Genomic DNA, 15,396 nt, shown 5'->3' with positions numbered 1-15,396 from the left:
GGGGTGATATGGTATCTGGTCAGCATATATGGCGTTTTCGTGGCATTGCAGTGAGTGCGAGTGCATTGGGCGGCGTTTCATTGTGGGATAACTCTCGATACCTATACGTTGGGACGTTGCAGGGATAGCCCGATAGTAGGAATTCAATATGATTATGCTCATCAAACTGTGTTTGTATCATGGTGCAAATACGATGTTGAAAATATCTTAGTAGACTACATCGACGCTTCTCCGCCAGTTACACAAATTTACGAGGTATCATGGCGGATACATAGCAATCCACGCTCGACGTCTAACAAGACGGACTACGCCGTATACTCCCAAGCACCTTACCATCCGTCCCTATTCTCCATGCCCACCCATTGTATTCACATTCCATGCCACCTTGCTCCACTTTCTCTACCACATCCATCTCCACCGTATCCTCCACATCTTTCACCAACCCAGCAGCCTCCCTAAGCTGACTCAACCAATCCATCCCCACCACCTCTTCCTTCTCGCAGGCTGCATATGCGTGATCAGCCACATGCTCTTCAATCTCCCAGGGATCCGCAGACAAGATAGTGACATTGCAGGTCTCGCAGTAGAAGTCCTGTTCTGAACGAAACTCAGCACAGGCAGAGGAAGCGGGAGAGGTGGGCGAAGATGTGAGGGAGGGGGGCGAAGCGAGGTCGGCGACTGGTGTCCCGTCGTGCGGGAATGTGATTCCCTCATTGGATACGGGCGAGGGCGAGGGCAAGAGCGAGGGTGAAGATGATGGCGAGGGCGACGACGCCTCAGAATCCTCATCCGTCGCATCATCATACATGATGCTCTCCCCATCAGTGGCAGAATCATAGTCTGCCATGCTTTCCTCCTCTTGTTCTTCCTCCTCCTCCTCATCATCAGAAGCCATACTCTCATCCCCCGGAGAGTTCCGCAAAACGTTAAATACATGGCCTGCCGAATTCAAATGCCGCGCCCAGTTCGCACCAGCGAACGTGACCTCGCAGTCATCGCAATAGTGACCATATTCGTATCCCTCCTCACCAAAGCCATCATCTTCATACTCCTCCTCCTCTTCTTCTTTCTGCTCTTCCTCTTCCACGGACAGCACAACGGACTCCGGTGTCGGGGCGTGAAGCCGAACACTCTCTTCCTCCTCTTTCGCCTTGGCCACATTCTCCCAATGCGCCCGCGCCTTCAAATGGCCGCCCCAGCCCCTCGAATGGACCTGACGGTCACAGTACACGCAATACTGCTTCAAGCCGCGCATATACTCTTGTCTAGTCTTGGTGCCCTGCACCGGAGGGGATTGCTTGTCCCGAGCTGCATTGTCCTGATGCATTCGGCCTTTGACGTGGCATGTCCAGTGGGAGGCCAGTAGCGTACGGTCGCAGTCGCTGCAGTGGCGTTGTGGTCGGCCTAGGTAATCCTTTTGAGCAGGGCCGCATCGCTGGCTGGATGCCGGCTTGACATACTTGATGTGAGGCCCCGCGCGCTGTAGTCGCCTGGGTGCCTGTACGGGTTCTGACATGGGACTGTCAACGCTATCGTATCCCTCAACCTCGCGGTTGACCTCGCTAGCCGTCGAACTGAACCCAGCACTTCGCGGCGACATGGGCTTATCGCTAAACAGACTTCCCCTCGCAGGGCTATTGTAGTCCTCCAGCTCCTTCAACATCCTCACCGGTGTCTCCACTCCCCTCTTCGTAGTCTCCAAAGTCTTCGTTTCCGTCTCAAACTCCACCACCCCCTCCATCTTCCCAATATGCATCTCAATCCTCCTCCTCCCCCTCTCCGCCCTCCTCTTCGCACGCCTCTGAATCGCATTAACCCTACGCATCTCGCTCTTAAGCTGACGCGCATTCCGGATCGGAGCGTCACCATCATCGTCGGAGGAACTGGCGGAGGAGTCGTGTTCGGGGCCGAGGTCGAATGTGCGGTTGCCTAGGCGGAAGATGCTTTGTTTCTTGAGTGGGATGGGGATGGCGATGGGAGCTGGGGTTGGGGCTGGGGCTGGCTTGGGGAGGAGTAGTATGTCGAGGAGGGCGGACGACTGTGCCGAATGGCGGTCTGTTATTTTCCACTCTTTTTGTAGAACGCTTGTGAGCATACCGGAGAGTAGGGTGTATGCGGCCTCTTTTTGTTGGTCTAGTGTTGTGGACATTTTGACGGTTGGTTTGTGTGGGGGTTAGATGAGCTGAAAGAGCCGGTTGGACAAAGTGGTAGTCAGGAGTCAGTGTGCACAAGATGAAGACTGAGCGACGATATGAGAAAGTAGAGGATAGAGGATGTTCCCTTATTTTGTATAATCCTGCTGTGGTGCGTCCCACGGTACCGAAATGGCAGCCTGAAGGTGGAGGCCACGACAACCAAAGTACCACGAAAAAAGGGCGAATCAACAATTTCATATTGGAGAGATACGTACCAGTCAGAACTTACGAGGTTCCTACAAAATCGAAGTAGACACAGTAGTTTGTGTTCACCTACCTTGGTTCCCAACTCTTGCGATGATAGCATCAGCCCTTTCCATACGCTAAGCTTGCCTTCCAGCGCCCTCGCATGCACGACGACCCTTAATTCCATGACTCTTTGGATGCACCACAAACCATGGGTTTCCATTGCATGTTCAAACTGTGGTTGCCCATCATATCGTCGCCGCGTGTGGAATCGCCATACTTACAATGTGGCTCTAACGCACTCAGAAAAGCTGTTGCCTGGTTCTAGTGAACGTGTAGTACTGGCAGATCAGAATGATATTCATGAACCGCAGAAGTATCGGAAATTTCCAGCGTCCTTGAGCTACGGAAATTTCTGTGTTCGAGATGACTCAGGTCGACACAACTTGGAGTTGGTGTCGAGGTGGTCATGTGTGCGCGACCATGATTATGGAATGAACGAGCAACGCGCCGATTCCTGCACCGTGGCTATCGCTTGGCCGACGTCTGTGCTGCTGACTATCCCTACTCTTGATTCTGGGATACTCCAGGGTAAAGCCGAGTCGGCTCGCGACAGCAATGTTTAGTGTGAACTCAATGGCGTGAACTTATTCAGGGTCTGCAGCTTTGGGTAAGAAGTGGCCACCGCACGATTCAGCCATTGTTGTGAGAACAGGCATAACAAGACAAAATGTTATTGTGCGAGATTCACATGAGCAAGGGAGAAATCCATCCCTTGCAAAGCCCGATGCATCTCGTATTGCAGCGATGATCAAGACACCTGTCGCTTCAGGCGGTCTGTAGGCGAGAGCGGGGCGGAAGGATGATGCGCAAAGCTCGCTCGGTTGGCGTTCAACTTTGTTCGAGAAGCGTTCGATGCTTTCGTGTGCGGGGGTATCCCTGACCTGGCTTTTTCTGTGCACTGCGATAGACGAGATCTTACCATGTCTCAGCGGGCGCCCGCGAAAGACACTTTGCGAACGAACGACAATTAGCAGTGTTCCACAGGCTTCTCTGGCGCTGAGTTCTTGGTCGCACCGAGTGCAGACTTCCCTGCGCGCGCGCTGGTAGCGGCCTGTTAGATGCACCTTGTCAGCCCTAGGACCAGGGTCTTTGCTTGTGCAACATTGGACAAGGGATTCGCAATGCAGTATCGCCTGTCGCATCGCATGTCGCATCGCAAAGTCCAACCAGCTTGTTTGGCGCGAAGGTTGTTCGGCGACAATGGTGAGGTGTCCAGTAGATATCTCGACACGTGTTGGCGGCCTCCTAGTGCTACCCAGACGGAAGGACAAGTCTTGCCGGTGATGCACCTCCTACAGGTTGGTCACACTCAGCTGTAGCAGGCAATGGCTTAACCCGATATGCGTTTATTTACCCGCAGATACTTCAGATACGGCGTTGTGGCTGGCAATGGAAGCCGCCCTTGCGATATGCCCATTGCGGGTAAATAGGCAGGGAGATTGAATTGGACAGGCGGAAGTTGATGTCAGCGCGCGCTTTAGATAGGACGAGGCGCGCCGCTGGCCACCCTGGAAGGGAAACCGGCCCGTAAGACGCAGTCTGGAGATCGAATGCTCGTGTGCTTGATCGTTGGACAGCGCACCATTGCACGATTGTCACATCGGGAGCTACATACGTCACCCGCAGTGGGAGCAAAGGATTGCGCAGTGAAATGGGCAGTGAAATAAGGGCAGGCTAAGAATACGCGGCATCAGAGATGTGCAAGCAGGCACAGAATGGTTCGTCGTGACGATGCAGGAGCAAGCCACCGATAGCTAAGCGAGCAGTGAGGGTGCAGAGGGTGCAAGAGGGAGGTGTTCTCGAAGAGATGCCGCTCGCGCCGGCTGGACCGGGACCCAGGTACTGCGCAATCAGCCTTAATCAAATTCTGCCAGTCCTCTGCCAGTCCGTCGGATGAGGGTTGAGCAACGCAAACGGTGCAGTGTGGGTGGTATGGGCGGCTGCATGGTGTGTCTAAGCGGGTCAGAATGTCGCTGCACGCCGCACGAGGCTCGGCTCAGTAAGGTACTTGGGTAATGGGCAATAGAGAGGTGCAGCAGCGGACGGGACGACGCTGATTGCAGGAAGAACAGTGTGGCGGGCCCCAGTGCGCAGCGCAGAGCGGCACGTGATTGGCCCGAAGCAGGCTAGCGGCCCTGCCATGCTGAAGTTCTTTTTGCGCTGGGGAGCGGTCTGCGCCTTTAGCCTTTTGCTGAAGAAATGCCCGATTGCTCTGGCTGCATCGGCCTGCCGCCCTCTCGTCGCTAGAAGTTCCTCTGCCCAAGCTCTCCTCGGCCAGCTCATCGTCGCGCGTCGCTAGCCCGTCGGACAGCAGTACCCTGTTCGCTACCTTCCGCTCAAGCGAGACTCGCTTGTAGGCAGCTTGTAAGTAAAGTCGGTTGATTCCTTCATGGCACTGCCACATGCGCCCTCATTACCTGCTAAAGGCGGCTAGCCAGCTGCAGCCCACCCTCCACTGAGTCCACTCGCTGCCTCCTAGACGGACGAGATGAGTGAGGGATATCGCGCGCGATGCATTGCTGGGAGCGGCAGCTGGCATGCCAGGTCTTCATCTTCCTCACCTTCCTCATCCTTTCCATCTATCATAGTTTAGCCCTTCTCACTTTCATTCCCTGGACTTTGTTAGTCTTTGCGTCGTTCACGTATTTGTTATCCCAATCTATGTAGTGCACGCACAACTACGTGCAGCGCGGCGGCGTCGAACCGAGCGAGGCCAGGCCCCTGTTCCGCGGGTCATAACGCCTTCGCCAACTCAGCTAATCCCAGTTCCTTGCCAGGCTTGCCGTCCCTCTTCCCATCCGCCTCAAGCTTTCTAGCGCCGCCGTGCTCTTCAAGACATCCCCAAGAACTGAAGAGCGCCCCGGTGGCAGACTCCATTGCTAGCCCATGTCGCACGACTTTTCCACCCACATCTCCCAGGCGCCCTACTCGCCGGCCCCTTCGCACTTTTCCCACCAGAGCATGGCCGATCCTAACATGCAGTCGCGCCAGCAGCAGGCCGTCGCCTATCCCTCACCGCACTCGTACCCGTCGCCCTCGATGCAGCCCACGTATACCTACCCGCCGCCCCAAGGCCAGCAGAGCAACGATGGCTACCGCAGCTCTCCCCAGGGCTCCAACATGTCGCTGCCGCCCCTCAATCTGCCGCCAATACGTCTGCAGGACGGCCAGCAGCCCCAGGCGCAACCTCAGCAGCCGCCCCAGCCCATGGGCTCTCCGCTCCCACCGCCGCAGCACGGTATGCCGCAGTACTATCCGCACCCAGCGCATGCGCAGCAAGGCCCGCCCATGATGGGCAACATGGGCCCGCAATTCAATGCCATGCGATACCAGCTGCCGCCGCAGGGCGACCAGCGAGTGCTGTCTGGTGGTCGCCATAAGAAGGAGATCAAGCGTCGCACCAAGACTGGCTGTCTGACATGTCGCAAACGGAGAATAAAGGTGAGTGCATACGTCAATGGAACGCGGTGCAGACGCGACGCGATGTCAGAGGAGCTATTGCTTGTCGCTTGCTTAACCGAGCGAGGAACCCAAACTCCTCTAATCCAACCTCTCGCGTGTCAGAAGCGACCGGCTGTGCAGCAACACTGTTAGTCAGTGGGCTGCAGCACTTTGCCTCGCAACATCGCCGTTGCGGGCTGCAAATACAGCTGCGCCGATTTCTGGCAAATTTTCTGCATCGCGCACCAACATCACTACTTACCTGCTCATGCGCTAACCACCACCCCGACAGTGCGACGAAGCCCACCCCATGTGCCGGAACTGCCAGAAGAGCAAACGAGAGTGCTTGGGTTACGACCCGATTTTCAAGCAGCAATCCGGTCCCGCCCAAATACAACCTGCTCCCAACTCCGCGCCCACACCCCACGCGACAAGTGCACCCGCGCCCGCACCTTCCTCCTCCAACTACAGCCAAAGTCCGGTACCCCAAGGGTACGCGCCTGCCTCGTCCGCGGGGTACGCGACTGCCGCTCCTGCTACGAGCGGCGAACACCAGCAAGGCAACTTCCACGCCATAGACCCTGCACTCGCGCAAGCCGATCCCAATCTACAGCCACCCCAACATTACAACGGTGTGCACCCCATGGACCCCAACATGAGAGGGCCTCCAGGAGCCAGCTACCACCCGCCTCCACCAGAGCCCATGAAAGGTTGGTATCCTGCTCCATATCGCCATCACAGTCCTAACGCAGATTCAGGCAAGCGGTTGAATATCCAAGACATCTTTGGCATCTGCAACCACAGCCCGCCCGAGGTTCCTCAGCGGACCTCGCCAGTGCCCCGTGAAATCGACGACGAGTTCTCCCGCATCTTTATTAACGATTACTGCCAAGGGCTCGACCTCGTACTTGAGACCAACTGGTTCTCGACGAACAACAACGCTCTCAACAGAGTCTTTAACGACCGCTCCCTACATGAAGAGGCCGCTTTCTTCACCGAGACCATCAAGTACAAGGCTACCGCCGATACCGACATGACCGGCGTCTTTAGTCAAGAGGCTCGCTTGTTATGGCACTTGCTGAGTACGTGCAAGCAGAATCTTCCAAGCACCAACGGAGCACAGCCAGAAGGCGAAGACTTTGCGATGAGAGAAACCCGTGCGCGCCTCGACGTGCTGGAAGCTCTTATGACGAATCAAAACCTGGACTCAAACCCCACACGTCAATTGGCATATCCCCCTGCGCTTGATGATGTCAAGAGGTCGCAAGTCGACTTCTGGCAACATCTCGGAGACTTTGTCCAATTCTCCGGTTCAGACACTGCCCCGCCTGGAGCAGCCGACGGCGCCCTCTCAGTACTACGTGGCGTCCTGTGCATGCACGAGGTGCGCGATGCCATCTACTCGATTGCGATCGCTCGTCATTACGGTAGCCGCATTGGTGGTTTCCCCAACGCTCTGCCACCCCAGGTCGACCAAAGTCCAGACAGCGACCTGAATAAGCTTTGTGTCGCTATGTCGTTCATCAGTCATGAGAGCCGTGCATCCAGCCAGCAGGTTCTTGCGCGTATCTGCGACATGGCCATGTTCTCGTGGACCGCCTCGCGAATGCCTTCAAGTCACCAACAACAACAACAACAGGGTGGCTTCCCTCAATGACGACATGCGGGCATAGGAGCAACCTGAGTTTCAAATAAAGTTGCCGTAGCCTTCGGGCCACATTAGTAAGAATTGGAAAGTCCGCGTTCATCTTTTGCATCATCTCAGCGGTGGCGTTTCATCCCCCTTTTGCCATTTGCTGGCATTTGCGTTCGTTTATGAATTATATTCCCAGGGGCCAGAACAAACCTTTCTCATCCCCCCAAATGCACGTTTTCATGATTATCCCTTCAATCGCAGTTGCATCTACCGCGTACGGAGCTGGTGGCACTTAAGCATGTATCTTCTCTTTCCTTTGCGGCAGGCATTCACACAAGATATACCCTCGATCGTATCCTGTTCTCCTTCTCTTCGATCATGTCAGACCTAGTATACAGAGGTCCTGGCTTTAATCTATCTTTCGTCCTCTGGACTCTACTTTTATGGGATATGTGAAGACGGTTGCATTGCGGTATTTGGAGCTATATTTCACACGTGAGGAGAACTACAATGGCATCATCTCTCTCAAATATACGCAAATCGAGTGATTATTGTAGCCTCTTGGGTCTGATTGGATCTCTGCAGTCATCACGTTCAGGAAACAACAACCGAACACCCTAGAGCCTACGTTGACGTTAGGTCGCCTACTTTGCGTATTTTCACCTTGGATGTATGCTGCAGACCTCTTCGGAATCCTCCTTATATGGGGTGCGGTGGTGCTGATCACGATCCTTCAGCTCCCTGGGTAACACTAGACCAGCGGTGAACCCGCCCTCCTCTCATTCCCATTCCCACTCACCCGGACGTGTAGCCGAGCCAGACAATACACACCGTTCCACCCTGCTCAAAGAAAAAAGCCGAACACCTACTAATATTTGACAACCTAGAAGTCTGAATTACCTCCATGTTTAATCAAACTTCCGTTCCCAAACCCCTCAGCCCCAGCTAGCTCTCTATCCTCCTTCCCTTTCGCACAACGCAGATGACGCAACGCGACAACGTCTCCGTGACACATTGCACGAAGCGGAGAAAGTGCCGGTGGCGGAAATTAGCTTGCCCCTTGTGATTGCCGGGAGGACACGAAGCGGTGGGCTGTTTTTTGGGAGGTGACACGGGAGTGGTTGGGCTCTGGTACACGCTCATTTCCTGGTGTTGGGTTCGGTATCATCAGGGATTTTGGGGAAAGGAGAGACTGTGCCAGTACTCGTTTACTCAAGATCCGAATTCGTACTGGAAGGAACACATGAGCAAGCCCTTTTCCGAACAACACATCTTCCTCAACTAATCCTCCAACCACATAACCATTTCCCTTCCAGAGTAAAACCCAGCCTGAGTACCACGCCGTCCCCTCTCCTCATCTCCGCACCCCTCCACTCCCTCTCCCTACTCATGCCGTGCGCCCATGCACCCATGCACCCCGGCTCCACCTACTCCATCAAGCTACTCACTACATCCCTCCAGTTCCTCCTCTCCCCAGAATATCTGACACAAACTGCCCTTACGCGAACCACTCGGAATGACCGCCGTTTTCGTATCACGATAACACAAGAGCTTACACAAGCCCCCCTCTTTCCTTCGGAGAATATCCATAGTACCGGGTCATCCCAGCTGCGACATATGTAGTACACCTGTCGGTGTTCTCGCTATCTATCTAGCCCGATGAGGCGCTGTGTAAGGAGGGTACGGGTGGATGGATGGGTGATGGCGGGTAGGTTGGCGGGTGGGTAGCAAGCTTTATAAATTTGAAATAGGCATAGGCGCAAATATCTTCAGCACATACATCCACAGAATAGCTGGCACTTCAATGGTGCAGGTGGAAAAGCGCTTGTGCCAAGTCTAGTATCGGTACGAAGCTAAAGCATGTGGCGCAGCGTGTACGATTTATCACTCAGCCCCTCTATCCACAACACTCTAATTCACATCCATCCTCTTGGTACCTAGCAATCACCCACTCAACCCCACACACACGCACTCCCACCCTACCACTGTTCCCCATCCCCCAACACCCTATGCAAAAGCACCCTCGCAAACTTGCCCTCCCCGGGACTCCTCGTACACCACCCAACCCGATTCCCCCTCCTACTATCCCTCCACCCCCCCGCATCCCCCACAACCTCCTCGTCCAAACTGTTCTCCCCCTCCGTAACCGGCCTCCCCCTCCGATCCACAATCGTGCACCCCCTCGTCCACTGCCCACTCGTCTCGACCCTCACATCCTCCTCTTTGAACTTCCACAACGGGTTGGAAGGGCATAAAGCGTACCAGATCGTCAGCGGGTCGTGGAGTTGAAGCCCGGATTTCGTGGGATCTTGTTGTGGATTCAGGGATAGGTTTTTCGCGAAGGTGGAGGTCAGGAATAGGCTTGTCCATTCTGACAAAGGGGAGCCTTTGATGGGTTTTAGGGCGATGTAGTCTTCGTACATGGTTTTGGGTAAGACGTGTAATTCTGTTGTGTCGAGCGGGAAGAGTTTGATGGTTAGGCGCTTGCTGAGCGTTTTTGGGTAGGGTGGTAGTTGGTGCTTCTTTTGGGGGTTTGAGAGCGAGGGGGGCATGGTGAGGTGCGGGTTTGCGGATGTGAGGGCGAAGACGCGCGCGCTGGCTACGGAGTCGGCGTAGGTGTTGAATTCGGCGCCGGGGGTCATCTGGTGGGGTGGTTTAGTGAGTGGTGGAGGGAGGTGGGGTTTTTTTTTTGATTAGGTTGAAGGGGTGGGGATGGAGAGGGTATGTGGGTAGTAGATTAGGTGGAGGGATGGGGGTGGACGACGCTGTGGGTAGCTTTTCAGAGCTGCGGAGAGCTGGAGAGGATGCGACGAAGGGTGAGATTGTAAACTGGGAAAGATCAGAACTTACGTTTCCAGGCGCATCGATAGCACCGCCCATAACAACCACCTCCTTGACCTTCAAGAACGTCTCGGGATCTTGCGCAGCAGCAATGGCAAGGTTCGTCAGCGGCCCAACTGCCACAATAGTAACCGTATCAGGTTCGTTCTCCCTCAGCAAGTCGAGCATGACTTCGTGTGCGGGCTTCAGCGATGGCGTGAAGAGCGAGTGTTTCTCCTTGACCTTTTGCAGCGCCTTGGTTTCTTCAGCCGACATGTTCTTCGGCTGAGGTGTGAAGAGCGACTTCCACGTCTCTTCTGGTGAGAGATGTGGGTGCTGGATCAGGTCAGTTCTCACGTATCTATTTCGTCTCGTGACGTGAAGCGCTTACGCTATGATGTATACCTCCCAGCCCATCGATCCCATCTACGCCACGTCAGCAATTCGCTCTTCCCATCCAATTCATCTCGGAATCTTCAACTTACGGAAGAAGTCCGCGACCATCATATGTTCCGCCAATGGCTCCTCGGCACCAACAGCAACTATCGCAAGTGTTAGCACACATTCTCTTTCTCCATCATCCCCCCGTATCAAAGACTCACCAATAGGTTTCCTCGCACTCAACGTCTCAAACCCCTCCGGCCTACCATTCTCCTTCCTCCACGCCCTCTCTTTCTCAATGTAATGGAACAGCGTGACCACATTGCGTAGACAACTGTTGTTTCGTCAGTCGATCCGTCTCTCCTCTCTCCGTCAATTCCACCATCCATCCAGACCCATATACCTCTCTCCAATCCCAACACGCCTTTCTCCTTCTCCATACCCAAACAAAAACACCAAGAAGAAAACAAAAGTCAGGAAACGCGATAGGAAGACTCCAACATACTTCTTAACCTCCACATTCCCAAACGTCAAACTCAACATCAAAATATCCAATTCCTCGCTCTTAGCCGAGAAGGCCAGGAGCATAGCCAGGATGTCATCGACGCCCTATCATTATCTTATGTCAGCCGCATATTCCTCAAATCACATCCAAACCACATTCAAATCACCGAGTCTCGGTGTCGCCCCTTCCTATTCCCGCATCCCCCACCGCCTTCTCTACCCCGCACAACCCACATCCATAACCAGAAATAAAAACTCACAGGGTCTGTATCGATGATGATTTTGTTCGGCGCCATAATTACGATCTGTGCAAATAAGGTGGTGTGGTAGAATTGGTGATGTAGATGGAATGGCTGTTGGTTGTTTGCTTTCACGAGGTACGTATGGATACATGTACGATTATCTAACTAGTGGCGCGCCTCGCGGCTAGATACCCCTACCAGCCTACACCAAACCGCGCATGGCAGGTGTGTGGCATGCCGCAGATGCGGAGTTCACCGATACTCCACTTCGAACTTGTGGGCCCGAAATGATTCCGTGTCGAATTAAGTGTACATGGAAACAGCGCGAGAAATGGCAAAGTGAAATTGGGGGAATGTGCATTTGCCATATACGTAAAAAGAAGAAAGTACGCATCTTCCCCTTTAGAACGTGCGATTCATAAGCCCAAATCGCCATCATATCACTCGCAAGTAAGAAAAGCAAACGCCGGATTCGTTCCATAATTCTACACAACGTTTGCCCACTCCCAGATGCCTGACACAGAGACAACATCCCAATGCAAGGGCTGACGGTTGGGAAAACCTGCCGCTTTTAAAAGCCCAACATCCTTTCTTTCCCAACGCCCAATTGCTGTCTTGACTGTTGTGGTCTTGAAAATGGGATTGCCAAACCGCCATCATCTCTCGCTTTTCCCCACCACATTCGTTTTTTCCCAATTGAATATCATATATGCGTTTATATATCGAATATAAGGCGACCGTTTCGTTCAAAAAAGCCGAAACACGTGTCGTGATGCGTGAACATGTCCGAGTCTAGTAGACCTTCTTCTTCTCGTCGACGGAAAATTGGCCGGGGCCCATGTTGACCAGCAAGAGGAGACCGCCACTGGACAATTATTAGCAATGGCGCTTGTCGATAGCGGAAATGGGGTAACTTACACAATGGACAGGATTTGGAAGAAGTCGTACTTGGCAAAGTCCTTGTGGGGGTGGTGCGGGTGCAGTTTCCACCAATTGTTAACGTAAAGGTTGAAGACGCTGAGAATAAGCACGAGCATAACAGCCGAGAACTTTGCCTTGAAGCCCACAACCACCATGACACACGCCACGAGACCCAACAGACTAGCAATGATTCTCCAGAAGCCCCAGTCGCCGCGGAACACGAATCCCACAAAGAGGAAGATGAGCAGGACGCGGCCGGCGAGCTGGAAGTACATCTTCTTGTCCTTTTCGTCGAGCTGGGGAAGGCCGGCGGGCGCAAACTTCTTGCGCACCCACGAGTCGGAGAGCACCATGAGCAGACCGCCCATGACGGACAGGTTGCGCAGGAAGAAGTTGAGGTCGAAGACGAGGCCGTAGCCGATGCCCTGGAGCACCACGACCGTCATGAGTCCCGCTACGCTGTATTCGGAGTACTTTCGGAAAATGACGCCGAAGGAGCAGACGGTCATGAGGACGATGTTGACGATGAGGAACATGTGCGTGACGCCGTTCCAGACTGCAGACAGAGAGAGACCGTGTTAGCCAATGTTCACGCGCTGCTGCGAGAGGAGGGGTAGAGACGTACTGTGGCGGTAGTCGTGCAGGTACGTGAGCTGGTCGGTCCATTGTGTGATAATGCGCAGGGCATCTTCGAGGAAGGTAACGACGATGAGGAAGCGGCCGATGCCAGGGAGGTATCTGGAGCGATTAGCCGGTTTCCAGGCGGGCAGCGTCGTGGCACCGTTCTGAGACTCACGGCTTGATGGGGTCGAAGACAGTGTCCAGCAGGTCCTCGAGCTTGCTCGTCTGGGCGCGCAGTTGGTCGAGCGGACTGGGGTCGTTCGTGCTGTTGTCGTTGCGCCCCGAGTTGCCAAAGGGGCTCTGGTTGCCCAAATGGTAGCCAGCGGTGCCGCGTATCTGCGCCATGGCTGGTGGTGTAGTAGAGAAGAAGAGAGGGTGGGCGGCGGCAGGTGTAGAGGTGATTGGGTTGCGCTGCTCCGAACAGGTGTCCTTGACGCGATTGACCTTCGGAACGTCAGATTATGTCAGCGGCCTAACCCTTTGCGCCTTACTTTGATGTGTTGAGTCTCACTACTTTCTTCTGTTGCAGGCTAGTAAATTGCAGGGTGGGATTGCTAGCTGGCAGTTGCGCGTGATGGTGAATATATTGAATTGCGTCGTGTGGGCTGTTCCCAGGATTGCTGCGGCGCTGGTTCCTCGGTTCGCGCAACCTACTAGAGTACTACTAAGAGGCCAGATTTCTGCTACTCGACTCTGACTATGGCGTCAGGAGTAGCAGTCGGTACGAAATACCTCCGGACCAATCTTGACTAGCTGATTCACGACTTGGCACGGGCACTTTCAACACGGTGGAGCACGGTTGTATTTATAGCTTTCACCAACGCACGGCTGTACTGCAGACACAGGTGTGGGAGGTTTTGTATGAGGAGCTGCAATTCAACAACTACTTTTTCTACCTGCGCGCCTCAACAGTCATTATTCCAGCGTTGATGTTTAAATGTGGTATTGAAGTACAGGACGCGAATGCAAGAAGCCTTTGCAATAAGATCAGATGCAACCCCATACGCCGATGCTTCCATGGCCTGGATAGCAAGTAGTGGAAGGAACCCATCCGATGATCCAGCCATACCCATGCTTACAAGGACAATTCCACCGTCGTATGAGCTATGCCCGTCCGTCATGCCAAATATGATGCTATCGTGATGAAGGTTGGAAGAGGTCAGATCAACGCCTGAAGATCTCACGTGCGCCAACAGCCATCAATAGGATAGAAATCGAAAGGTGTATCGTCGTCCAGGGTACGTAAATGTACCCGAGGTCCTGAGACCAGCTGCTGGCTGAGTCATGTTTGCCCGCTTCACATGACAGCCCAGTCATCGGCATCGTCGCCAGTCTTGGGGTTGAACTCCTCGGCAAGGATCTGGTAGCGAGAGCTGGGGTTCTTGTTCTCCTTGATGGTTTCAGTCGGTCGAACTGGCTTGGCAGACTGTTGGGGCTTCGTGGCGGTGGTGACTTCGCTGAGCTCTTCAGCAAGCTCCTCGTTGACGGTCTTGCGCTTGGGCTTTCCGCCCTTAGGAACGGTGGTCCAGGCAGAGTCCTCCATAGCAAGCCTCATCTGCTCTTCCTCTGAGGGTAGGGTACTGACAGGGGCAGCGGTCTTGGCAGCGCCGTTGGTAGGGGCGGCAGTCTTGGTAGCGGTTTGGACAGGAGCCTCGAAGGTGTCGAGAAGCTGACCAGACGAAGCGGCCTTGGGAGGCTGGACGGCACTGCGAGAAGGCACCTCGGTCCAGGGGTTGGAGGCGGGGGGCTTGCTCTGTCCGAGACCGTTCTTGGCCGGCTCACCGCGCGCCTCACGAGCGACACGACGCTGCTTCTCCTCGAGAGCCTTGCGCGCCTTCTCCTCTTCCTCGCGCGCGGCCTTGGCCTCCTCGACCTTCTTCCTGTTCTGGCGCTGCTTCTTGGACTCGGTCGCGACCTCGGCCTTTTGTGTCTGAGCCTTGACCGACTTGGCTGGCTTCTCGGAGGGCTTGATGCTCATGACAGCGGGCGAGGCGGCGCGCTCACCGAGCATGTCGGAGACGTCCTTGCCGCTCGGGGCCTTGTTGGTGTAGGCGGCGGGGGGCTCGACGGCGCTGTCGTCGGCAGCCTGCTTGGGGGCGGCTTGCGAGATGGTCGCGGCGGCCTTGTTGCCGGCATCCTGGACGGCCGTCTTGACCGACTTGCGAGGGGCCTTGGGCTTTGCAGCCTTTTGTGCCTTGGGCTTCTTCTCTGGGGTGTCCCAGCTGACTGCCTCCTTGAGCGAGCTAGTCGTCGACTTGCCCGTGGTCGAGCGTCCTCGGGTATCCGCCGTGTTGCCCTGGTGCATGTAGTACCAGTAGGCGGCGCCTCCAATGGCCAGGAACACGACCCAGCTCATCCACGGCTCCATGATGCAGGAGGTGTGGTA

General features: G+C 54.8%; 5 protein-coding genes across 5 annotated transcripts; 1 reads left to right on the top strand and 4 right to left on the bottom strand.

The window, feature by feature from the left end:
- Positions 1-292: 292 nt before the first annotated feature.
- Positions 293-2,149, bottom strand: J4E79_010637 (uncharacterized protein; the record flags this gene model as incomplete). The annotated part of the gene is made up of 1 exon (XM_049359472.1): positions 293-2,149. One exon carries the CDS (start codon positions 2,147-2,149, stop codon positions 293-295), a length of 1,857 nt encoding a protein of 618 aa, XP_049206003.1.
- Positions 2,150-5,330: 3,181 nt separating this feature from the next.
- J4E79_010636 (uncharacterized protein) lies at positions 5,331-7,542 on the top strand (the record flags this gene model as incomplete). The annotated part of the gene is made up of 3 exons (XM_049359471.1): positions 5,331-5,885; positions 6,178-6,595; positions 6,644-7,542. The coding sequence occupies 3 exons, from the start codon at positions 5,331-5,333 to the stop codon at positions 7,540-7,542; spliced, it is 1,872 nt and encodes a 623-aa protein (XP_049206002.1).
- Positions 7,543-9,500: 1,958 nt separating this feature from the next.
- J4E79_010635 (uncharacterized protein) lies at positions 9,501-10,617 on the bottom strand (the record flags this gene model as incomplete). The annotated part of the gene is made up of 2 exons (XM_049359470.1): positions 9,501-10,163; positions 10,372-10,617. The coding sequence occupies 2 exons, from the start codon at positions 10,615-10,617 to the stop codon at positions 9,501-9,503; spliced, it is 909 nt and encodes a 302-aa protein (XP_049206001.1).
- Positions 10,618-12,260: 1,643 nt separating this feature from the next.
- J4E79_010634 (uncharacterized protein) lies at positions 12,261-13,355 on the bottom strand (the record flags this gene model as incomplete). The annotated part of the gene is made up of 4 exons (XM_049359469.1): positions 12,261-12,333; positions 12,387-12,945; positions 13,015-13,127; positions 13,186-13,355. 4 exons carry the CDS (start codon positions 13,353-13,355, stop codon positions 12,261-12,263), a joined length of 915 nt encoding a protein of 304 aa, XP_049206000.1.
- A 952-nt stretch (positions 13,356-14,307) lies between these two features.
- On the bottom strand, positions 14,308-15,378 carry J4E79_010633 (uncharacterized protein; the record flags this gene model as incomplete). The annotated part of the gene is made up of 1 exon (XM_049359468.1): positions 14,308-15,378. One exon carries the CDS (start codon positions 15,376-15,378, stop codon positions 14,308-14,310), a length of 1,071 nt encoding a protein of 356 aa, XP_049205999.1.
- Between the last annotated feature and the right edge of the window lie 18 nt (positions 15,379-15,396).

This window comes from Alternaria viburni (assembly GCF_023758015.1).
Source record: "Alternaria viburni strain BMP 2772 chromosome Unknown scaffold_32, whole genome shotgun sequence".
In the NCBI taxonomy this organism is placed as follows: domain Eukaryota; kingdom Fungi; phylum Ascomycota; class Dothideomycetes; order Pleosporales; family Pleosporaceae; genus Alternaria; species Alternaria viburni.
The sequence above is the reverse complement of the archived record's forward strand: the minus strand, read 5'-3'. Positions and strand labels throughout refer to the sequence as shown.